The sequence below is a fragment of the Vigna umbellata genome, chromosome 1, assembly GCF_029865625.1.
Source record: "Vigna umbellata cultivar VRB3 chromosome 1, Vumbellata_1.0, whole genome shotgun sequence".
NCBI lineage: Eukaryota > Viridiplantae > Streptophyta > Magnoliopsida > Fabales > Fabaceae > Vigna > Vigna umbellata.
This window is the reverse complement of record NC_142165.1, coordinates 93,719,730-93,745,507: the sequence shown is the minus strand read 5'-3', so window position 1 is coordinate 93,745,507 and position 25,778 is coordinate 93,719,730. Positions and strand designations below refer to the sequence as shown.

Below are 25,778 nucleotides of genomic sequence, written 5' to 3'. Positions count from 1 at the left end.
TTACTTGATACTAATTACTTCCGGATGGGGCTATTGATATAATTTTTTATCCACAAAAAAGTAAAAAATAAGTGTAGGTAATGTATTTTTTTATCCATAAAAAAAATTTAAAATATATATATATATATATATATATATATATATATTGACAATTTGATTGGTGTAAGGTCTGTATGGGCTAGGGAGCCCTATTTTCTGAGGCAGTCAGGCCCAAAGGGCCATAGACACCATGACATTGGAAGGGGTTCCTTCATTTTTCCAACTCTGAACCAATTTCCAGTTCCCCTTTCTCTCTCTAAGCTCATCTCCATTTTCTTCTTCCTGCTCTAACTTCTCTCTACCTTTCCAGCGTTGGAATTTCAAATAGGTGGGGTACTTTCGTTCACGGAGTTGAGAGTTTCCTATTCATCCGATTGAAATTCTGATTTGGACGGGTAAGTCGATTTTTCCATTTTCTTGAATCTAGGGCATGCAACTTTACTGGTTGCATGCAGCCGGATAGTATTTCCTTTTGATTCTCTGTCGGTTCTAGCTCTAAGAGTTGTTTTCATCACCATTTAGGTGATTGTAGGGCACTGTTTGGATTTTCGCTGTGAAGGCACTGTTTGGATTTTCGCTGAATATACTGTTTGACTTCCAGGTAAGGGGAGCTAATTATTTTTGTATGAATTTATTTTATAAAAATATATGCATATGAATGTTGAACTGGTGTGTTCTTGTGAAACTGTTTTATAACTTTTATTGTATTGGGTGTTATAAATGAAACTGTGAAATTGTGAATGTTGTGATGTGATGAATTCAATTTGTTTTGAATGAGTTTGTTGGCTGAGATTGATCTTGTTGGAAGGTCGGGAGTAAGGGTTCTGTAATAGCATGTATATGGGTATTAAATAGATGTACAGGTACTGTTTGAGGTTGGTGTGAGAGGAAGTGAAAATATTAAAATTAGGCATTTCAGATTTAGAGCATAAGAGAACATGGTAGATAATTTAAATAAATAAATTGTTAATTATTGAGAGTCTTTCTTTGTTGGTAGGATAGAGGAACCTTAAAAACCTGAGTTGACACATTCCTGATCATAGAACAGCCCTGGTCCAGTCAGTGACGAGTCATATGTGCTGGCGTCGAAGGTGAGTTTGATGCGTTCAAACATTTGGGTCCTCTCCGGTGACCAGGGTAAAGAAAGATCTCTACTAGGATGAAAATAAAATAAAACAAGTTGATTGTAGATGCATAAATTTATCATGTGTTAATTTCTAGTCAATTATAATTTTAGAAAACCAGTCACTGTGTGTTTGGAATTCAAAGTAAGGATCCATATATAAATATATAAATATATATATATATATATATATATATATATATATATATATATATATATATATATATATATATAATAAAGTAAGGATAGTTGTTTCTCATATTGAAATGTGAATGTTAATCAATAATTATATTACTTGTAGGTATGTATAAATTGATGCATTTTATGAGCTGTTATGGGTTAGTTGGAGTTGTTTGGTTCTTGGTATTGATTAACTTAGATTCAATTCTGGAGATGTTATTTTTATAATTTGAGTGGTGAGTAATGTATATTGTTGAGATTGTGTATATGTTGATTGTGGCACAAAGTATATGATTACAAAGTGATGAAAGTATGATCCAAGTTGTAAATCAAGTTCCATCTGTGTAGGATCTCTTGGTGAGATCCTTAGTGTAGAATGATTGCATGGTAGCTCAGTCTTGGGGGTTTTCCTGACGCTCCAATGGTCTTTCATTCTCAAGTAGAGAGGATTGATCCATGTGGTGAGGAGTAGCAGGAGGTCCTAGTCTTGGAGGCTTCCAGTATGCTCCAGGGCGCGGAACGAATTAACCTCGTGAGTGTGGTAGGGTGGAACCCATTGGCAACGGCTTTGCAAAGCTGTAGAGGCCACCACGAGTGCATAACCCGTCATAGCTCGGCTGCCGCCATAGCTCTGGTCCGGACGAGTCGGTCTATAAAACAATGAGTCTTGTGATGTCAATGTATCATGTTTGAGTGGTTTTTACATGTCGTGTGTGATTAAATAACATGATTTTTATATCTAGCTCACCTTTGTTTGTATTGCTTGTGTATGTTTCTTTTTTCGATGATCATCCTTTTGGAATGGCAGCAGATGGCGAGGAGGTTCCTTTGGAAACAGCTTTGGAAGTTGAAGACAATGCTGCTGCCTTATCTCCTAGGATGTTATTAGTTTGATTTTGTACTCTAAAATACTACTTCCCTTTCAGCTTACATTTTAGATCTCTTTGGAGTTTAAGCTTATATTCTGAAGTTACTTTGAGGATGACTGTAATCCTATTTACTCTCAACTGCTTTCCTATATTATGCATGTGGACGTCTTTATTATATATGCTGTCTATATAATTGGAATGTCCCAATTAGTGTATATTTATTTTTCCTTCCATAAACTTCATTATTGTCTTTAAATTAAGTTTAAAATACAGTACTTTATCCGGTAAGGGTACAATCATGAAAGGTTTCATAGTCTAGCATTTCGAAGTTGTTGCTTTAGCATTGGTCGAATATATTCTTGAAAACCGTCCGGCACAACTGAATCATTCAATGGATCCTTCCATGCCTCCTCGTACAGCTTTGGGTACACATCTCCATCATAGCGCCCAAGAACCGAACCAAGGTAGTGATCAGTGTAGTTAAACGCATCAACAAGTCCAATTGCATTCGGACGAACCTAACCAAACATACAATCAATCAGTTTCGTAAAATAAAAACCTACCAAAGCGATGCAATCTTTTGGGACAAACCTCTGAATACAAGGACCTCAGCAGATCATTTGCAAGGGAACCCTGTTTGGGAGTGATGCAGCCAGTTGAAAGAAAATCACCCAAATGCTTATGAAGAAGAGACAAAGCATAAATGCTACAAAGAAGTTGTATTTGATGTTTCACTCCCTTTCCAGTTATATCTTGCTGCAACTTCTCAATAAATCTGAAAAGCACAAGGTTGGTCAACTTCAACGAAGAATATCGAAGCAAATACTAGAATCAACTGTGTCATTGATTTCAATATTTTATATGGGTTCATCCACTAAGGGCTATTGACCCAAAGGACAATGCATCATATTACACAGATGAAATATATACGTGAACCAGTAAAAACGAGAAGCTCACTTGGAAACAACAATTAACTGACAATGAGCAACAGCTGTCTCAACTAGATCGGCAGATAGTTCTTGGAAACCTGCCATCGAAGAATTTATCAGCATTCATGATGATCATATCTAATTACGACATACACATTTGCACTCAAACATAAGACGAACTAGCCAAGGTAACGACTACCCAACAACAGTCTCCCAACCACACCAAGAAAGCAAATCAAACACAAGATATGATCATATGAGCATAGCTGTGAATTTAAGCGTTAAATCATTTACCTTCTTCCGGATTGGTAAACTTGCTAAGATTTTGAGCACAAGCAACCAACTTCTTAGCAGCCCTGGCTTCAAATGCTCCCAGCACTTCATTAGGCTTCAACCAATCCTCCGCTGCAAAAATCAATTTAATCGTATTAACTTCTGAATTCTACAGAGCATCTGGTTAGGATAAATTATGCGTCTAGACAATCCACTGTTAGTTTAGTAGTGTTGGTATGATTTGCAATGATTATAGTTATGCAGATAAACAATCCTAAATTAGTCCCTAAGATTACTGATGCTACCATAACATACATTATAAGCTTACCAGAAATATAAAAGATATTCTTGGGAATACAAGGGGAGGTAAAACACTGGAGGGAAGATTCCATTAATGGACCATGAGAAAATCACATATAAACTTAACATCATATTCAACGGATCCAAAACCTTATGGCATTTGTTTCAAGGTGTAAAATTGAGTATTAAATTACATTCCCATAAATATTATGCATAGGAATATTATTTTCATCATAACCATATCTGGTTGCCATTTAGTAATTTCAGAAAATATTATTTAGTTAAAAACTAAAAGTGAAGGCAGAATTGTCAAGTGGAGTGAAAATAGGTCGTCATTGTAGATAATAACTTCTATTTCCATATAAATACATGATATCCACCTTTCTCCTTGGAAATGAGAAGGAATACAATTGAGTACTTGATTTCCTTCGGAACCAACAATTCGTGGGAAGGCTTTTACTAAAACTTGTACGAAATATGGGAAAGTGATATTCACAAGTTCACTTCCCTAGAAATCTCTCCTGATGCCCTGAAACGAGCTCTACCTAAGATATTAGATTTATGGGCCTTTTCACTTATAGATTTCTTAACTTGTCCATTTCTATAATGTGAAGCTTCTTCGCTCACTTGTCACTAACAATTGTAGCCTTAATTAAATTCACTCATGGCGCTTTAATTCCGATCAATTAGAGCAAGAGGCCAATGTCCTGCAGAGCGCTATCTTTGGAGGGACTAACTACAAAGGTTGAGTGAAGTATCATAGTACTATTAGCTTGGGTAATCCTCACATTGTCACAAGCCCAAAAGCTTAGCTCAAGGGATGAGGGTTCCCTTCCCTCCCGAGTATTTCTATGCATTACTAATCTCCAACAAAATCAGAATGAACAGGGTCAGAAAAGCCTGATACATCAAAATTATTGCCTTCCGTTGTTATTAAGATTAATCAACGAGATCACCAAAAATCAGAGCTATATACAGAGTGTGTAAAAAGAGGATGCGGTACGTATGGGCACGCTGACACACAATGAACTGCCCAAAGTATACCAAAATCATGGGATGTAAGACCCGAAACAACCGTGAAATGGCCAAGATGGTAGCTGAAAGGACAAGGAATGTCTCCTGCAAGTGGCTTCACTAAGAGTCTGGCGGAGCACTGCTAGAAAAGTGATCACACTCCCTCAATAGGTAGCAAAAGTTTTCAAGTACAGATGGCATCAAGTGATTCTTGCCAGGTAACACATGGAAAAGCAGATGGAAGCAAAACTTCAGGGCCTGGGTAGTCTGGATTGGGCACTTCAGATCTCATTAGGCAATCAATTGGCAAACTTCGTAGTAATTGTTTTGGCAAGGAGAATCACAAATATACGGGAAGAATTTACTGATGAGCAGTAGGCGGTTAAGTACAGTGGATTTAGAGTTTGATTGGGAAAGACAGATTGAAACCTGGCCTCATCAATTTTAAGAATCGTGGAAGTGGGAAAGACTTCTTTTGAAGGATACAACTATGTCTAGATAGTTCATACAGTCTCCACAAATACTACGATTATTTCCGTTAATTATAATGAGTCAATTCTAATTATCGAGAGTAGAGAAAAAAAAGGCACCGTGCTTGCATATTTTATTGAAAGAAAGAACAATAAATTATTCTCATACAAGTTGTGTTTACATGTAGGGTATTTTTCGGGTTACGTGCAGCAATCTTTGTGCACATGTAGTTATTAGAGGTATAATGGGACAGAAGAATGTGGAAACCAAATGTAGTTAGCCCATTTATTATTAAGTAAAAGAGGGAACACCAAATTCTTCTTATACCAGTTTCTGTTCACGGGTAGGCCTTTTTGTGCGCAGTTATTTGAATGTACATGCACTTATTAGGAGTAAAATGGGATAGGAGAATGTAGGCAACAAATGGAGTTTATAGAAAGTATAAATAAACAACCCCCTAAATTAGTTAATAAGATTTCCACAAATTGATCATAACATATATACAATCACAATATCATAAAAATCTACGATATGTTAACACATTATAACTCCTGCAAAACAAGCATATTAATAATGTTATCTCAATTTCTCTTAATATTTGGGACATCAATAGATTGAGCAGGTTAGAATTTGCATATTCTCAACTAAATCCAATTTCATTATACAGGTATACCTTTCTGAACATCAGAATGATATAGCATCAGCTGCTCCACTCGTCCAATATAAGATGTTGTACCAACAGGCTTTTTTCCGGAGCCCAACTTAGAAATAGTCTTGATGAGATGCCTTGCCACCTACAATGGATTTGCTAGAAGTTATAAACAAAACCTCGACAATTTTCAATTAATAATATCTGATAAACCACACAACAAATCAAACAGCACTAGGATGTATTAAGAGCATAAATCTCAAGGGGCCACATGAGAATAATTGCACAAAGAATGAAGATACAGCACTACTATGTAAATAAGAATAATAAACGCTGATTATTTTAATTATTTCTATTCTTTGTGACTTTCTCTCGTTCCAAATACCATAAATTTGATACACCCAAAATCTTAAACTGAAATAACGGATCAGTATAAGAGTATTTTCTTTGATATAAAAATCTGCAAAATATGAGAACACAATAAATACAAGCCAATTAGATACCAGCCCTAAAAAAAAAAGCAAGCTATCATGCTAAATCCTACTTACAGATAGAAATTTCATTGAAAAATATATCAACAAATAACACAATGTGATGGTAAAAGCCGTATTTAACATTTACAAAACCTGTAATAGCAGCACAATGTTATCTCCTTCATATGTGCAGGTAGGAATATAGACTGCAAATAACTCAGGGAGACCGCTACTACAAAGGTAGCCATGGCCACCACATAGTTTGCGGCATTCTTCAATTCCATCCTACAATTTGAAGTAAATTAATTTAATCCGGACTTCAAAGAATTAAAAGATTTTACAAAGTGAAAACCATATAATAGGACACTAATATTAATAAAAGCACATCTATAACATCAAAGTATTGTATTTTTTTTGTCTATTATGCTTCCGCCATAACCCATTATGACTTGACATATTTCTAATAAAAAAATTTGGATTGTTGATATTTTCCATTATCCCAAATCAATAGCACTTCGTGGTGGCATGAATAAATGCCAGCAGATTGTAAGTACTACAATGCAAAAGTGCACGAACAACACAAATCAACAAAACAGCATATTGCAAATAACAAAACAAAATGCCTGAACAAGAAATGTAGACCATAGTCATAAATCTGATTCAGTAAGGGGTACTCGTTACAGAATAGGAGAAAGTGATCTTCAACTTCAACATACGAAGAGACGTAAAGAATTGAGGGACTAAATGATAATAAATTATCGCAGGAAATCAGGGAAAGTGTCAAGCCAGTGTTACCAATGAGAATACAAAAATCTATTCTATAACATAATCTAATGCAAGAAAAATCTGCAAAATAAATAAGTGCATATTTTACACTACATATCAAGATGCTTAATAATCAATTAAACTCAGCAACTAAAACATTAGTGTAATGAGCATTAGTAATGAGTAATCAATAACATACTGCAGTTACTGAAGTAGTCAAGGACTTCAACCCTGCTGTGCATGCATGAGCCTCAGGTAATGTTGAAAAATCATTGGCTTGCAATCGTTTCATCACATCCATATAAAGCCATTTCAACCATTCACCAACAAATCTGAAAGCATAGGCTGAAGCTAACAAAGGGAAGAGCCTAGCTTGCTGCGTTTTATAATCAAGCACCTAGGCCAAAAAAAATTGCAGAAAGTGAGACACGTTAAAAAATAGACAGGAGAGGTATAGCACAATAGACGGAAAACACATTGACACATCAACCCATCAATTTAGTGTTCATAAAACATTTATGAAGACATGTTGCAAGCCTTGCCAACCAATTATTGTCTCTAAAGATACATGTCAATACTACTTTTCATGTCCAAGATGTATGTAGGAAACTCGTCAACTTTCCCATAATAAATTATTAGGAGTATAGAACCGAATATATTTTAGGAAGTTTTAGATGTTTTTCCTATTGTATCTTGCTTTATTACTAGCATAACAATCCCACAATCTCAGGGATTTGTTCCTTATAATAGGTTATTCTTATTTCCAAAAATATCCAAGAAATGTATGTATATATATTGGATGTATGCAAGGAAATATAATAAGAAATCAATTCTTCTAAGCTTGAGAGAAAGCATAGCAGCTTTGAATAAAGACAATCAATTAAAATTTCAGCATTAACTCGTGTTTGATGAAATTTTGTTTCCCCATAAGCATTCACTATTTTTTAAAAGCTTTCTTAGGAACTTAAAAAAAATGACCTTAAATATATTAATCTATGTACATGGTACTAAACCAAACTAGTTTGTTTTCAAATAGTTTTATCTTCCACATATTCATTTTTATGAAAAGAGAAGATCGAAAATTCCCTGAAGCATTTACTGATAAAATAAGCATGCTGAAGTAGCAAACTGCATATGGGCAAATACAAATGCCTGTTACAACTAACCTGTGTCTCAAGACTTCCTTTATTCGACCCAAACTGCCTTCGAACAGCACTGTATCTTGTAGCAATGCAAACTGCTCGTGCCAAAGCTGATGATGCATCACGTACAATTGTTTGTCTTACATACACCATAGTACCATAAACTAATTGTCGTGGGACACTAGATTGTGCATATTTTCCCTCTCTAGTTACCTGTGAAACCCTGGTAAATTAAAGAGTCACCCCCCAAAACAAAAACAGTTCAATTTATGAGCGGAAAATAAACAGTCAGGCTACTATATGTTCAGTTTGCCACATACCTTCCCTTGCAGGTGACTTTCTTGATACTTAATCAATCCATCTTCCAATAGAGGACTTGTGTAAGAAAATGACTAGAATCTATTCTAGGGGACCTGACTAAAGCATTCAAGTGCTTATTCTTAGATGCTAACTTTGACACAAAGTAGAGGAGACTTAGGTTGCTTTATAATATCATACATAAAAACTGTTGTACTCATTTCCAACCATAAAAAACCTCATTCATATGTTCACAAAAACTTCTTTAGGTTAATATCATATCTCCTATTCGAAATGAACATGATTCCCTAATAAGTTCTTTCTGAGAACCTAACATCCTAATGGCTTGGGTCAAATAAGAGCACAGCATTTGTGTCAAAGTGAAAAGGTGACCTCATGACAGTGATCCAACATGACATGTAGTTGTCACAATGCTCGAGTTGGATTCTTGAATAAAGCCAATATAGCACAGCCCAGGATTATAAGGCAGTGAGCAAAGTCCAAAGGGGAAGGTCATCAATTAGGATTAATGCTTCGTTTGATTGGTCAACAATGAGATGTTTGTGTTTCAATTTAAAGTTGCCTCAATGCAGCTGTTTTTGAGATGCCAAATTGTTGTCATTAACTGTACACCTGAATACACTTTCTCTTGCGCCTATTGGGTTACATAAGCTCTCTGTCTTGCTTCCTTACTTTTTTGTCACTGGTCATTCATGATCTATTTTAAAATGTTGTCATCTTCATTTGGGTGGGTAGGAAAAAGTTTATCTACCACGATGAATGCCAAAATGTTCTAATTAAAATCTCCCGTGGTTTCAACTAAATCATTCAAGTCTTTATTCTCATATGTTACCTTTATGACACGAAATGGAAGAGACTTAGGTCACACTATGACATCATACATAAAAATTAATGTACTCATCTCTGACAACACAAGAATCTTGTTCATACACTCACAAAAAGTTCTTAGGTTAGAATCATGCCTTGAACTCAAAATGAACATGATTGTTGCCCTACTGAAGTCCTTTTGGGAACCTAACATCTTCCAAATGGCTTGTGTTTACCCTAGGTCAAAAGGATGAGAGCAACAACATTTCTGTCAAAGTGATAAAGAGACCACATGGCAACAATCCTATGTAGTTATCATAATCCTTTTGAGTTGGGTTCTTGAACAAAGCCAATATAACAACTTATAATCAACGGGCAATGAGCAAAGTCCAAAGGGGTAGCTCATGAATTAGGATTAATGAATCATCAGCTTGGTTAGGAGTTTGTATGTTTGTGTTTCAATTCAAAGTTGCATTATTGCTGGGAGGTCAAAGTTTGGGCTGAAGGAAGACGGTATAGATAGGACATGGGCACATTGTTGTTTGCTGTAAAAAATTGCAAACCTCAACAAGCACCAACTGCAGCAGTGCCAATCTCGAATCTTACTCCTACAAACAAGGCTCTGTCTAGAATTGTAGGCTTAAATGGCTAATGTCAGGTCATGAGAATCCCAATCAATTAGAAATGGTGCATCATTAGAGGTGTCTGTGTGCACAATTTTAAGCCTTATTTTTCCATATATTTGGCCTAGAGCATTAAATTGGGTTATTCAAGGTGTCACAACATGACACTTATGTTTTAGCTTTCAGGTCAACCTATTAAACAATTTGAGGTGGATAGTTTGTGACAACAAGCAATGGTGTGCCCATGTCCTATCTATGTTGTCTTTATTCAGCCCACAATTTGACATCCCAACTACAGTTGCATTGAGGTAACTTTAAATTGAAACAAACATGTTGTCCATGATGCATTAATCCTAACTAATGAGAAACCCCTGTGGACTTTTCTGATTGCCTAATAAAATTTTGAGAACTAGATGTCAAATAGAATCACTTCCATGAGGTATCTTTTTCACTATGACACAAATGTTGTTGCTCTCATCCTTTTGACCTATGGCAAGCACAAGCAATTAGGATGATGTTAGGTTCTCAAAAGGACTTTAGTAGGGAAACAATCATGTTCATTTTGAGTAAGAGACATGTTCCTAACCTACGAACTTTTGTAACTACATGAATAGGATTATAATTTAGTCAAAGATGAGTACAATAGTTTTCATGTATGATGTCACAAGGCAACCCAAGTCTTTTCCATTCCATGACATAGAGTTAGCATATGAGAATATACACTCAAATGTTTCAGTCAAGTCCCTTGTAGAGATTTCGACTAGAACATTTTGATACCCAGTACAACAAGTAAACTTTATCCTATCTCTACATATCTTTAAACAGCGAGGAAACAACGAAATGCCATCCAACCGAAGGAAAGATGACGACACCCCTAACATACAACAAAAAGTAAATAGCATTAATGACTTGCAACAACATAACCAAGAAGCAAGGCAAAGACCATATGCAGTCCACCAGTCACAATAGATACTTTCTGTCAAGGAAAAAGACTCCTGCTTCCATGTCAAATAAACCTTGAGAGCCCAATAATAGCTCCATGCAAAAATGAAGAATTGTAGCAAGCTCTGAAGGCCCAAATAACCCACCAAAGGAGGCCCAACTCTAATGTTGCCCTACAACAAGATTTCCAATCTTTATACCAAGAGATCATGGATAAACCATGTTTGCAACATCAATTTGTAGAATTAGGCAATCCTACGAATTATCTCAAGGCCTTTCGTGCATAGATATTGATTGATCTTGGGCATATTGGATGTCGTGAGATGCAAAATGTTTGTAGGAATGCTTTCCAACAATGTGATGGATTGGTTCAGTGATTTTCCTTATCAAAGCATATCATCATTTCCAGAGTTCTCCAACTTATTTCTCACTCAGTTTGCCAAAAATTATTAAGTTAAACATCCAAAGATAAGAGACTTGTTCGATGTTAAACATCAAACCAACGAAGCATTTAAAGACTTCATGGACAAATTTTGCAGCATTACAATTAAAATTCCTTAGCCTAACAAGGAGATGTTCATGTCGTCTTTGTAAAGGGGCTCTGAACAAACCCATTCAATGAATCCCTTATATCGCATTAAGCAAACACAATGGCAAAAGTACGATCTTGAGCTCCCTCTCAAATTGAAGTCACCCTCGCAAGAAAGATAACAAGCAACTCAAGCACACACCGTAAAAAAAAAGGCCCTTGTCTTTTCAAGAATGACTAGGACCCTTGAAAAAAGGAGACTCCCTACTAGAAGCAACCTAATAGAAAATATCAACCCTACACAATACAACAACCAATTTTGGATTTTCATCATACCCTACTAAATGTTTTAAAATGGGTGATTTTGGAAGATATCAACACCATAAGTTATTGATTTTTCCTACAAAAACAAACAAAATGCTTAATTTTGAGCTCAATGCATGTGAATTTCATCACATATACAACCATGACCTAGTGAAATTAATCAAGGATACCCAAATCACTATAAAAAAAAGGCAATTAGATAATGTTGCCCCAAAGTTGACATTTGAGAGAACATCCAAATGAAGATCATGAAACTCTCATTTTAGGGTTAACATTATCGTAGGAGAATCAACTAGTTCAGGTCACGAAATATACACCAAGTCAATCTTATCCCATCTTCCATCGATGACAGGCAACTAAAAACACACCTTATGTTTTCATATGTGAACTTAGAATGAAGATGACCCATTTGTCATCTCGATGGTGATGATGGGTTGCAATGCCCATCGAGTGTTAGTAGACCAAGGAAGCCCAACAAAAGTAATGTTTTGGGACACATTCTTGAGCCCACAAATCCAGCATGACCACCAAGGCCTTATGATGGAGTATTACTCGACTTCTCAGGGGAAAAAGTTTAAGTTAGATGGTACATAGAGCTTAGAATGTTTCTAGAAGAAAGTGCAACAAGCACAGTGTTGATCAAGTACATGAGAATGCCCCATCCTCATACAACTTTTTACTAGGAAGACGATCATTGAACAAGCTAAGGGCAATGGTCTCTATTATTCACTTAAAGGTCGAATTTGCTGCCAATAACACACAAGTTAGCATGTTAAGAGTTGACCAAAAGTTAGCTAGGGAATGTTACAAGGGAAGCCCACACAAATGACATCAAATGTATGTTGATCACCAACTTGGTCAAGTCAACATCTTACCTTCATCCTCAATTGGTCTTTGAAAAATGAAGACCCCAACCTATCGGGGAGGTGAAGGAGGTCAAGATACTTGAGGAGAAAATAGTCAAGGTGAGAACAAAATTAGATGACGCATTAGAAAAACACCTTATACAATTGTTGAAAGTAAATGTTCACAAGTTTGAAAGGTTGGCATTCGACATGCTAGGCTATCTTGATTTTTTATGCCATAGATTAACTATTGATACTCATTCTAAACCAATAATCCAAAAGAGAAGAGTGTTTGGAAAAGAAAACAGAAGATTTGTGGTTGACAAGACCAAGTAGTTGATTTCCCTTCCCATGTTTGGGAGATACAACATCCAACGTGGTTGACGAATGTAATGATGGTTAAAAAGCCTAACGCAAAGTGGTGAATGCTCATAGATCTCACTGATTTGAACAAAACCTATCCAAAGGACATGTATCCATTACCAAACTAGACAATCTTGTAGATGGAGTGTCTAGATGCTAACTCATGAGTTTCATGAATGCTTTAGTCTAGTCTCCTAGAGATTTTGACTAGAACAGAACCATTTTTGTTATTGTGATTATTATCATAATTATGTGTGGATAATGGATGGACAAGACTAGTCATTCATCATGGAGCACACATGAATTGAATACCATAAAACTCCAAGTTTATTGAATTTTCCCCATGAGAGTAGGAAAAATTTTGTAAAATGAAACTAACCTCATTAACATTTGATTTCTTGGAATCCGTACATGGTCAAACCTTAAAACCCCATTATCCATAGAGTTATATGCTCCATTTCCAAATTTCATTCCAATATCACCAACAGTTATGCCGGGAAGAGGTAAGTGGTCATCTAAGCTCCGCAGCTGGACAATGAAACCTACAAATTGGGGCACACTGTTAATCGATTATGTCTTAATAATAGCATAAATTTGGGTGTTTGATGCATGTAACTACCATGCACTCCATGATCTTGACCATCAGTAATTAGCCTGGCATAAACTACTGCGTGCGTTGACACTTTACCCAGTCCACCAGGCCACCACTGTTTAGTTCAGCATGAGAAGAGTTACAATAATATCCAATAATTGGAGATATCTTGTTAGCCAGATACCCATTAAGATGCAAATACAAAAAATAACTAATAAATGGTACAAGCCATTTTTCCCTGATTATTCGTGTGAAAGAATGAATAAGTGAATGCAATTAGATATTCCACAATCTCATATCATGATAACGGCCATATTAAAGGGCCGGTAAATTCTTCCATTAGCCATCTCTCATTGAACTCACTTTGCTGGAAGTTAATGTGGGGCTATGAATTACAAACTCGTCTGTTTTGGGATCAAAGGTTGCAGTTGTTTCTAGCCCTTGAACATTAGATCCATGGCCCAGTTCAGTTTGGGCATAGCATCCAATTATTTGCATCCTTTGAGCCAAAGGCAACCACTTTTGCTGCTGTTCCTCGGTTCCTTGTCCTTTGATAGCAGGAATAAACATTCCCTGCAAAAGAATTCATGAGCTAGATATCTGATGCGAAATTCCATCCGCACGTCTTTATAGGAATATATGAAATATATGAATGACATTACGACAATTAATTGAATCGTACCCAATGTAGATCCGTAAAAGCAGGTTGGTCCACAAAAGTTCTGAGCATAGCAGCTTCCTCTTCTGTAAAAATATACAGAAACCTCTCATTTAAGACAATAACAAGATACCAATTGCAAGCTAAACAAAGAATAGAAGACAGACAAACCAGTAAGACGGAGCTCGATAATCCTTTTCCACGCATAAACTGCTTTTTTCAAAGTGTTCTTAAATAACTCCTTCCTACCAAGCATGGGTCTATCATCCTTTCTGAACGCCTGCATTTCGAAAGTCAAAATCACATTTCTCACGAAACTACAATACAAGAAAAGCTGCACGCAACTTTACATATTGGGATTTTAAGTTCATAAGTGAAACATGAACTGCCAATCTAATTCCCAAACTGAATAGCATAATAATCGAATTCTCACTGGCAAACAATTCCCGAGCAAATCCAATTTTCAAATTCTTTTACACAGTCTCTTCACAATTCAAAACTATTTTCTTAAGGAAGTTTAACAATTAAAATACCGTTAATCATTTTTCTCTAAAACAAAAGAAAGAAGCAAATAGTTACTTTGTCAATGAATAAGTTTGCACGAAATTGAAAAATTATTCGAACCCCAGTATACACATACAGTACATAACACCACAGCAAACATCAAGAGTAAAGAGCAACAAATACATAATCAATAGAACAACAACGATTAAAATATGCAAGAATAATAAGAACAGTGACAGTGATATAATGTTGTTAGTCTCTGTTCAAATCTGCAGACACGTTCTACGTTCTGCTCAAGCATTAAAAAAGGTAAAAAACATTAACGAAACAGAAGAACGAACGAAGAATTAACCGGATCGCTGGCAACGAGACGAGCCATTTTATCGGAGACTTCAAGAGCGTGGCGAGAACCAGCCCAAACGATCTTCATTTCTTCGACATCGAATTGCGTCTTGTTCCGCTCGAAAGCCAAGTGATCAACGACGCCTTCCATTTTCTTCTTCTTCTTTTCTCTCCCGATGAGAAAACCTAAATCAGTCTCTTCCTTTCGATTTCAAATCACGGTGGTTGCGTTTGTTTAAATCGCTAATGAAAGTAACCTACTTTCTTCGTGTTAGTTTGGAGAGTGAATGATATTATTATGATTGAAACATTTACTCCTCTGATTGCACTTTATCGGCCCCAACAGCCAAATGTCACGAATAACGTTTCTTCCTAATTTTCTCTCTGGAAGATAAAAAATTTAAATTTAAATAAATTATTGAATTAATACGCACGTGGTTGGTAACACGCTGCACTTCCACTGATTCAAGACGCTGTTGGATCAAATTTCTAGCTTTTTTTATTTATTTTATTTTATTTCACTTTCTCTCTCTTTTATTGGATGGAGTGTTTCTAAGGATGTATTTAAATGGTTCTATTCCCTCCTATTTTTTGTTACAGCTATCGATAGGGGGCTTTCGCTTCCACCCAGCTATTCATGTATGTGTTGCTTTGTTGCATGATTTAATCAGATTCATTTATTAGCTTAGTCTAAAAACACTTGCTGTATTGGCTGAGTCCTAAAAAAATTATGTATTATGGTTTGATAAGTTAAATGGTTGATTCACCTACTTTCTGTATTTAATTTACCTTTTTAATATTATAATTGAAATCAAATTTCAAGAGAAATAGACATGAAAAAAAGAAGTAAGTTTAATAGTTTTTTTTTATAACTTTTGTCAAAATTATTAATAGATCCTTCAAATCAATGTTAAAAAAAATAAGTTTAATAGTTTTATTTTTGTTAAAAAAATCAATGTGAGCAATGGTTGGAGAGTGTTTCACCCTACACCTTCGAATATTTTCACAATGACGATTTTATCTATACTTTATTAAAATTTAATAAATTAAATTATCACAGATTTTGTAAGATGTGAGTTATTATTTAGAAGATATTTTCCTTCAAGTATATATATATATATATATATATATATATATGTATGTATGTATGCACATTTTGAACAATCTCGTATCTCACTTTCTCTGGCTCTCTTTTATTCTTCCCTCTCCTTGGTTGCACGCAGCACACTCCAACCACATGCAGAAGGGATCTTTGAGGGTTTAGGAACTCCCAAAGCAGCCTGTGCAACAGAAAATGAAGATATTGCACTCTCTGCAATCATCATTCGGAATCAATTCCACAAAAAAGTACAATGAAAGAGAAGAAAGAAGATGGGCACCTGAAAAAAAGAGGAGGGTTGGCCACCAAAGACACAATTATAAGTATGAATTTTGGAGAGAATCTGAGCAGCTTCAAGGTCGTGACGCTGGCTGAGAGAGTAAGAGAGTGATGGGTCAGCGACAAAGAGGGCATTTTCAAGAGCTTGTTCCTTATGCGTGCTGTCACACGAGTATGATGCAATTTGCTGCAAAATGAAAAGGTTGCAAATTGATGGATGAAAGATTGAAGGGTGAAAAAAGAGAGCGAAGGAGAGGGTTTTGATACCACAAAAACAAAACTCCAATTCCACTCCTTCATTCGTTGTGTTTCTTACTCTCCACCTTTTCTTCTGTTCTTACTTTGCTTCCCCCACATACATCTATCACAATAGATATATATTTAGCACACAACATAAATATCGGCTCTCCATATCCGATCCCTCGTCTATCGGATATTGATATCTGATAACCCTCTTCTCGGATTTTCATATCCAATAATATTTTCACAATTTTATTCTTTCTAATATATTTATATTAAATTTAAAAAAATCATAAAAATTATTTTTTAACAATTAAAAATTATCTAATTAAATTATAAATTCATAAAAATTTATACATAAATTTAAATATAATTATAAACTAATAAAATAATTAATTAAGTAATATAATTAAATATTTTTAAAACAAAATCTTTATCACAATGGATATATACTTAGCACACAACATAAATATCGGATCTCCATATCCGATCTCTCATCTATCGGATATTGACATCCCATACCTCCTTCTCGAATTTCCATATCCGATAATATTTTCATAATTTTATTTTTTCTAAAATATTTATATTAAATTTAAAAAATTCATAAAAAATATTTTTTAACATTGAAAAAGTTTGTAATTAAATTTAAATTCATACAAATTGATACATAATTTTAAAAGTAATTATAAACAAATAAAAATAATTAAATAACTAATATAATTAAATTTTATATAACATATCAAATATAAATTGAACATTCGAAAATCAAAACATCGGATCTCCACATCCTATATAATTAGAATCGGATTTTTACCTCTGATATACACATGTTAAGTTTTTTTTTATTCTAAAATAGTTTTATTAATTTTAATAAATTCATACAAATTAATTTATATCAATTAAAAATTATGTAATTGCATTATAAACTCATACAAATTCATACTTAAAAATTTAAAAATATTAAGTACGACAATAAATTATCACAGGTCCAATGGAGTTCAATGGGATGTAAGGTTTCATTTTAATACATGAGAAATGGGGTGCATGAATGCATGACAAGAGTGCATGTTTCCTAGGAAGAAAACGAGGTGTAGTCAATGTTTGACACATAAATTATCAACAAACATAAAATTAATAAATAAAAAATTTATTAATTAAGAGTATTTTAGGAAATTGAAGGAGCATGAATATTTTATATAAGAGTGTTACTCTTTGCACCTTCTCACTTTTCTCCCTGCATTTCAACATTCCAAAAATACTCTTCTTCAACAGATTTCGAAATCCGTTGAAGCTTTTACAAAATCCTTTAACAAATTTTAAAATCTATTTAAAAAAAAATTCTTCACCAGATGTTGAAATCCGTTGAAGAAAAATTTCTTCAATAATAGATTTTGAAATTTTTTTCAAAAACTTCAACAAACTTCAAAATTTGTTAAAGATTTGAAAAATCCTCCAACAAATTTTAAAATTTGTTGAAAAATTTTCCTCAACAAATTTTGAAATTCATCAAAAGAAAAGAAGAGGGGTGTAGAGTTTTTTTTAAAATACATAGATAGTTTTGAAATTTTTAGAAAATATAGGAGTGCAAAAATAAACATGATGTGTATAGGGAATAAGAGTCTTTATATAATCCTAGAAATAAATTGTGCAAATTCTTCAAAGCATCACCTTTTCTGATTGTTGCATCTTTATATTGTCATTGTCACTATTGTTGATTTTTATGAAAATAGTTTTTTTATTATAAATAATTATTTAAATTTTAAAAAGTGGCTATAATAATAAAAGAATAAATAATTTTTTATAACGAATAATTATTTAAATTCAAAAAAGTAGTTAGTTAAATAATAAAATTGAAAAGTATTTTTTTTATGAATAATTATGTAAATTTAGAAAATAATAATTAAAAGGATAAAATAGAAAAAAACAAAAAGGACACCAAATAGGTGTATCCTTTTTTGTATAATTATAGGTCACTTTAATGAAAATTATAATCAAATATACTTCTCTAATAAACACTAATTTTATTTTTATATTATGAACTTTAACCACTTTATAAACTCTTGCAATTTTGATTTTAATGACAATTTGCTCCTCTGGTAAATACTAATTTGATTCTGATGTTACGAACTTTAACTACTTTATAAACTTTTGCTAGTTTTGTTATTATATCACGCATTACTATAATATAAAATTGTGACTTATAAATACATAATTGATTTTCTCGTGACAGGATATAATTCATTACTAACACAAAATAAATAATAATTTATACTAATAATAGTCATTCAAAACATAAATATTGCCTGTTTCTAAACCATTTTCATGTGGGCCGTTCGAATAGAACCTGCAACAGGGCTCTCCACCAACAATAAATCAGTTGAGTAAACATTTATTGTAACCTAATCTTATCCATTAATCAGTTTAAATCAAACTAGTTAAAAATTATTTAATTTATATGTAAAATTTTATATCATTTAAAAATCGTCTTAACATTTAACTTGGTGAATTATTTCAGCCAAGAATAATAATTTTATTCAATTACTTTTTTACAATAATGTTTTAATTTATTTATCTGGAAATATGTTTATTGACATTTTAAAATATTTAGCTCCAAAGCAAGCTCTAAATAAACTTAAAGGCAATGAAAAAAATACACATGAATGTTAAATGGGTTGTCCAACTTATCTTCAATAAAAATAAAAGTAAACACTCTTAACATAGATGATAGGTGCAATTATTTTATATCATTTAAGATGGTTGATTAACACACTAATAACACCAGTATGATTTAGTTATTTGACCCCACTTTTTAGTAAGTTAGACAACCCATATCAAATAGACCAGAGTCATGCATTAGATAATTTATATTTAAGGAACAAGTAAGCTTATTCAAAGTGAGTTTAACTTATCTCAACCCATTTCAAGCCCTACCAAGTAACTACAATTTGTGCTCTTCATTTTCTGTCTCACTCTGTTAATTCAGGAGAGACCGGTTTGATCAGGTAAAGCACTTCAAACATTCTAATCCAGCACTTGAAAACATTTAGCACAACTTGGTACATTGTCAAACTGCACAATCAAACCTTAACTTTACATAACCCTGACAAATGAAATCACTAAACAAACACAAAGTTTTAGTTTAGAACCCAAGTAACTCCTAGACCTGCCTATCAGCAAATAAAGAAACTAGGTTAATCATTGTGAATGGACAAAGAAAAAATTATTTAAGTTACCCCACAAACAGATGTATGATGAACACAAGACCACATTCATGAGGCCGGCATTGAACGGTAATGCTTACATAACAATCCTTTCCTCGGAAGACGAGGAACACCCTTAAACTGCATGGATGGCACTGCCATTCATATTTGAACTACCACATGTTGGTGTTGCATGGAAAGCTGACTGTCTCGAGGGTCCTTCTTCAAGAAGTTTAAGAGACAGGGAGGAGGGGCCTGAATCACCAATAGACTCCCCTAGACTCAGTTTTGAGATGCCAACCAGTTCATCAACATTGATTGGGCTTTTAGAATGTACTGCAGTTGGCTTCAGCACTTCATGCGTCTCCATCTTGGCGGGCTCTGGATTGTATCCTGACCAATAGGGCAGAGGAAATGGGAACACTGGAGAATAGTATGCAGGATATAAAACTGGATAAGATGATTGTGTGTTTTCAGGCTTTGATGGGGCAGGTTCTCCATCATTTGAGTTTGTGGAATCCATGGATTCACACTCTTCGTCGAGGGGAGGAGGCGCAGGCAAGGAGTTATTGCCTTCTGTTTCAACCGGTAACTGATTAGCTGACAAGAAGTCTTGCTGTACCATTGCAGTGTCAGCTGCCTGCAAAATCACAACAAAAAATACAAGAAACCTGGAAAAATTAGAAGTGTCCAAGGACAAAGGGAAATTACAGATTTCCAATACCAGAATTTGTAAAAGCATCCATGAGAAAATGCAATGTTTATCTCTAAACTACTCAAGGGCAATGTTTTGAAATATAATCTAAGCAGAGCTTGATAATCAATACTCGTAAGCTAGTCAAGATCCAAATTTGTCAAATCCACTGCAGAAGAAAGGAAATGAGAATTTTTCATACATTACAGACATCAATATATAGTTTGAGTTTAACTAACTTATTTGTCACAGGAGCCAGAACATATCAAACCATCTACAAAGAAAGAAACATATTTGGATAATCTAATATATGCCCATGAAGTAATGAACAGATTATGCAGCATCAATTTCTAGGTATGCATTTTGATGAATAAGGGTACAAACTTCATCTGCAACAATATCAAACAAGCTGGACCGTCTTTTCCGCCTGGACACATTGCTTTGCCTGATGAAATACTTTTGTGCATGACTAGCCACTTGAGTAGGTGTCCTTGATATAACATAGTTCCTTGCAATTCCACGCCAATCACCTTTGCCCAGCTTCTGCAATCCGAGTAAAAACATTCTATGTTCCTCCTCAGTCCACGGAACACCTGCACAAAAGAAATTGTACATTAAACCTTGACATAGCGACATAAAAAACTGGGCTTGGCCATAAATGGATCACAAATTAAAATCTTTAGACTCGTCAGAGCCAAGCTTACAACAATAAACAAAGACCCACTAGGGAGGTAAGGGGGCGGGTATTCAGTTAGATGATATCAAACGACACCATAATGTTCTATTGTGAATCATATCTATACACAAAGAATCGAACTCGAGTCAGTTTCAATGGTTTTCCCTACAACTTTTCTGGGTCTTCTTCTATTTCTAATCATAGGGCTACCCTCCATCCAATATACTTTTCATGGTAACGATTCCACAGGTCTTCTCTGTCCATGTAAAAACCACCTGAGGGATATTCTAATAGATTTTCTACCACAGGTGCTATCCCAAATCTCTCTCTAATTCATTCCTTCCAAATCCTATATTGTCTCTAGTATGTTAAAGATATCCACCGTCAAATTCTCATCTCAAATACATTGAGCTTATTTTTTTATTGATTTCTGATCACCTGAGTACATCTCACCTTCATTGAGCTTATAGTCGTGTAGGAAATTTTTCTTTTAGTTCGAATACCTTTTCGTAACAAAGAACACCTGAGGCACTCATCCATTTTATCCACCCTACTTGAATACCATGGTTGACATCGCCCACCACTTCTCCATTCTTTGTGTATGATGAATCCATAATACTTAAACCATGCGACTGGAAATAATAACATATGTTCTCCAAGTTCTCACCTCTAAGGTAGGAAAGATGTGCCTCTAGCTAGCCTTACATTTCATACACTCTTTTAATCCCTGCTTAAATCGAAGCCACAAGCTTCCAAAGCTAGTCTACACTCTATCCCATTTAATTTCTCTCTAAAATCTCCAACTAGGACTATATCATATGCAAAAATCATGCATGTGGCATCAACTATAGGATATGTTCAGTAAGCTCATCCCATTTAATTTCTAATACATCATTCAATGATATTTTATTCCATAGGCGCATGTTGCCTTTTTCATCCTTAACACATTTTACTCTGTCCAGGGATCTTTAGCAAGTGGGAAGTTAGAATCACAATAATGTGAAAGAAAATATATTGAAGATAGGACTATAGCTAAGCATAATGTGAAAATAAAATAAAAAACAAAAAAAAAATGTATAAATGCTCACACAGCATTAAAGGAGGAAATAAAGGTGACAAGTTATCATTATGATCTAATCATTAGAGCAATATGTAATATGGAAACGCTAAGAAACATAGCATCCTAGTTTATTAATTAGATGATGATGATGATGATGATAACAATAATAATATATATAATAAATATGACGAAATTACTATAATTAAATAAATGAGCTTAAGTCAAGTAAAAAAGAGATGGAATTTTAAAGAAAAGTAAGATTTATGAACCCTAAGTCATACCATATTCTCATAGAGCACAAATATTTGAGAAAGGAAGGAAGAGAGAAGTTAAGAATAGAGGAAAGAAGAATGGAAAATCTAAACACCCTGTTTTTAGAATTGTCAATTGTCCCAGGTAAGTGCAGCCCACTGTATGCTTCCCACTTCCCATATTGTATGAATAATTTCTTTCAATCGAGTATATGTTTCTTAAAATTCATGAATGAATGTGTTTAGAGTTCCATTAGGGTTTAGACAAATCAATACATTATTAGTGATTTTCTATGGGCTTTTATAATTATTAATTGACTAATATTATGTGTTTTTTTTTCATGATTGGAATGGTTTGGGTGACTACGAAATGCCCCTATTAATACTCTATATGAATGAATATCAATATTTTATTCCATACATGAATGATATGTTTACCTCCTAGTTGAAAGACGGATTGCATGTTTACCTCATACAATGACCAAGATATAATTGTTTATAAGAAAGCATGTATAAGTCTGTACACCCTCTTTGGCAAGACAAGGATAATAACTCCTTCAATCTCCAAATAGTGGTTGACACTCCTCAAACTAAGGAACATAAATATACGTAAAAATTTATGTTAAGGGAAAGAATATTATGCCAGAACGTTCCCTTTTACAAGAAAAGAATATTCATCTCCTTCGGTTGTCAAAAGATGGTCTCATCCTTCGGCTATCAAAGACTCCCTTTAGATTCTCTTTGACAAGGGAAGGATGTATGGAAAAAGCAAGGAAGACAATCCTCGAGATTATAAGCTCAAGTTTGACAGTAGGACAGAAAAGAAAAGCTAAAGTAATGAAAGCTAAGAAAGATTATAAAGCTATGAGAATGTTATAACAGTTTATGCAGAAAATATAAGATGTTATTCTGTCCTTAGGACGCTCAACTAAACCTTCGTTTTATTAGTTTAAATTAAAATGCTTTAGATTAAACAGGGCTTGCAGGAAAGCAGTGAATGTCATGCTTTTATTGAAGTCCTACTATGTGGAGCATTCATTAGTCTTTTTACTTTTAATTACAACATTATAAGGATTGATGATTAATAATTGTAATATACCTTTGGAATCCAAGATTGAGATGTTTATATTTTATTTTATAAGTTTTCTTTACTGTAATTCTGCATTATACATAGTACGACAATAACTGTGAATACAAGCTCGAAACTAACCAAGGGATTGTAAACGGCCCATGATAGATCATGAGACCTATTCCTCCCCCTACACTCAATGTACAACCCCAACATGAAGCCTAGATGTTACATAATGACTCAATCACCTTCAAGGATAAGCTGGAAAATGAAACTAAAGTACCTAAACCAATACCAGGTGTTTCCCTTGAAGTATCAAGGAGTCAATTAAGAAGAGGAATATGACTCCAGAACAAGAAGGTAACCCCCTCACAACCTTCTTCTAACAAGAGGTTCAAAAATATTTTATGGGTGGGTAGGTACGAGGCAAAGAGGGGACTAGGAACCTGACTTGGTCAATATATCAATCATGTTTACAGCGTGCATGAAACAAATAGAACTGTACTATCAAACTGGTGTTCTCAAACACCATTTTTTTATGAACAGGAGATATCCTATTTGCAATTAGTAGCAAAAAGTGTAAATGCCCTGTGACCTACAAGTGCACTTCTGTCACCCTATCATCTGATATATTTAGCATGAGCATCAGTCAGTGTAGAGCCTGCATCAATGCTTGTTAAACTTACATAAAGCTCTTCGAACTAGTTGGTTACCTTGTTTATTAAAAACAAAAATGTCCAGAAATTACAGCAGCAGTTTCCATGTAGCTGAAATAGAGAAATATATACACATAGCGTACCCCCATAGTTACGGAACACTTTCAAAGCAAACAAAAAGAAATCCAATAGAAAGCATAATGAACTTGTCTATAGGCACATAAGTTGTCTCTAGGCTAATCTGGCTCAAAACCTGGTCTTTTTCACAGGTCAACTAGCAAAAACTTAGACAGATAAGCTCCTCACCAATTAGAACCTTCAGTGAACCAAACAAGCCAGTTCTTCTCAAAGAACATGGTAATTACGGAATTGAAACACACCCAATCCATTTCTAAATATTTTCCAGATTCAAAATCTAGCCAGCCAAGCATAAATACATACTTCACACAAACACTCAAACTATTCAATCATGGAAAAAAGAACCCTTCATAAAGTTAACTAGTACTTTCTTGTCTAGTTATTCCCACAGTGACAACAGACAAAAACAGAAATATTTTTTTGACCAAGAATAGCTTTATCCAAACTAAAACAATCCACCACACAATTAACCCAATTTAATTCACTTCACCTAACTCAATCAACCAGTGTAAACACCACCGAAAAAAACATTCCAATTCCCAACCAATTTCCAAAAACCAGCATGCAATTCCACGAGTAACCTTCAAGTCCAGTAAAAAAAAAAAAGTAATATTGTTTTAGATAAGAAATCCAACCCTTCTTTCTTTCACGGGAGCTCGAAGAAGAACCGGGAACAAAGTCCTCGGAGGCGTAACCATCGGCCGCGGTAGCGTGATCGGGGGTTTCACCAGGAGAACCCGGATTGTTTGACCCCGCATGGAGAGGTCCGGACCCGGAACCAGCATAATGGGTGAGATTACCCATACTAGCACTCTTCCGGATCGACCCGTCGGTTAATCGGACTCCGAACAGCTTAACTCCACGATTGGGGCAGGTCCTGGAATTGTGCCCATTGTGGCTGCAATGGGAGCAACGTCGGGTCATGGCGCGTTCCCAACCGGATCGGCCGAAAGGAAAGTACGAGATTGTGGGAGCGGGTCTTGGGGGATCCGAATCACGGGATCCGAGACATGAAATGGGAGTTTTAAGGTTATTTAGGTGTGGTAAGAGGGAATAGGTATTGTGATGTGTTTGTTTTGGGTTATGTAATGTTTTTTGTTACGGTCTCCCTCGGCTTTCGCAGATGGGAGAGAAAGAGAGATGACCATCAGCACAACACTATCCATTTATCTTGTCCTGGATAAAGGGAATAATTACGATGCATCTCAGCTGTATTGGGAACCGTGGTCCTTCACTTTGGACTGTTCACTTAGTAGGTGGGATCTTACGTGGCACAGATTTGGAGACCTTTTACTTAGGATAGGGTGCGCTTTCCAATAGTTGCTTATCAAGTTAATCAGAG

The 25,778-nt window shown here is 34.7% G+C and overlaps 2 protein-coding genes across 2 annotated transcripts; both read right to left on the bottom strand.

Annotated features, from left to right (window-relative positions):
• Positions 1 to 2,404: 2,404 nt before the first annotated feature.
• On the bottom strand, positions 2,405 to 15,434 carry LOC124847494 (peroxisomal acyl-coenzyme A oxidase 1-like). The gene is made up of 14 exons (XM_047325003.2): positions 15,085 to 15,434; positions 14,400 to 14,508; positions 14,253 to 14,314; positions 13,934 to 14,143; positions 13,598 to 13,685; positions 13,358 to 13,520; positions 8,252 to 8,450; positions 7,285 to 7,482; positions 6,474 to 6,605; positions 5,872 to 5,992; positions 3,435 to 3,545; positions 3,169 to 3,238; positions 2,803 to 2,986; positions 2,405 to 2,729 (listed from the first exon to the last, which is right to left on the bottom strand). Exons 1-14 carry the CDS (start codon positions 15,223 to 15,225, stop codon positions 2,520 to 2,522), a joined length of 1,998 nt encoding a protein of 665 aa, XP_047180959.1. The 5' UTR covers positions 15,226 to 15,434; the 3' UTR covers positions 2,405 to 2,519.
• Positions 15,435 to 19,703: 4,269 nt separating this feature from the next.
• Positions 19,704 to 25,575, bottom strand: LOC124847483 (myb-like transcription factor family protein). The gene is made up of 3 exons (XM_047324995.2): positions 25,072 to 25,575; positions 20,971 to 21,179; positions 19,704 to 20,532 (listed from the first exon to the last, which is right to left on the bottom strand). Exons 1-3 carry the CDS (start codon positions 25,358 to 25,360, stop codon positions 20,029 to 20,031), a joined length of 1,002 nt encoding a protein of 333 aa, XP_047180951.1. The 5' UTR covers positions 25,361 to 25,575; the 3' UTR covers positions 19,704 to 20,028.
• Between the last annotated feature and the right edge of the window lie 203 nt (positions 25,576 to 25,778).

What these genes read in the sequence shown, in the direction of transcription:
- LOC124847494 (XM_047325003.2), bottom strand. Translation starts at nt 15,225, where the DNA reads ATGGAAGGCGTCGTTGATCACTTGGCTTTCGAGCGGAACAAGACGCAA. An exon ending in TCAAGATCATGGAGTGCATG is followed by an intron (nt 13,521 to 13,597) that starts GTAGTTACATGC and finishes CCCAATTTGTAG; the next exon opens with GTTTCATTGTCCAGCTGCGG. An exon ending in TCATTCTGATGTTCAGAAAG is followed by an intron (nt 3,546 to 5,871) that starts GTATACCTGTAT and finishes TGATTTTTGCAG; the next exon opens with CGGAGGATTGGTTGAAGCCT.
- LOC124847483 (XM_047324995.2), bottom strand. Translation starts at nt 25,360, where the DNA reads ATGACCCGACGTTGCTCCCATTGCAGCCACAATGGGCACAATTCCAGG. An exon ending in CTCCCGTGAAAGAAAGAAGG is followed by an intron (nt 21,180 to 25,071) that starts GTTGGATTTCTT and finishes TCTTTTGTGCAG; the next exon opens with GTGTTCCGTGGACTGAGGAG. An exon ending in TTGATATTGTTGCAGATGAA is followed by an intron (nt 20,533 to 20,970) that starts GTTTGTACCCTT and finishes GTGATTTTGCAG; the next exon opens with GCAGCTGACACTGCAATGGT.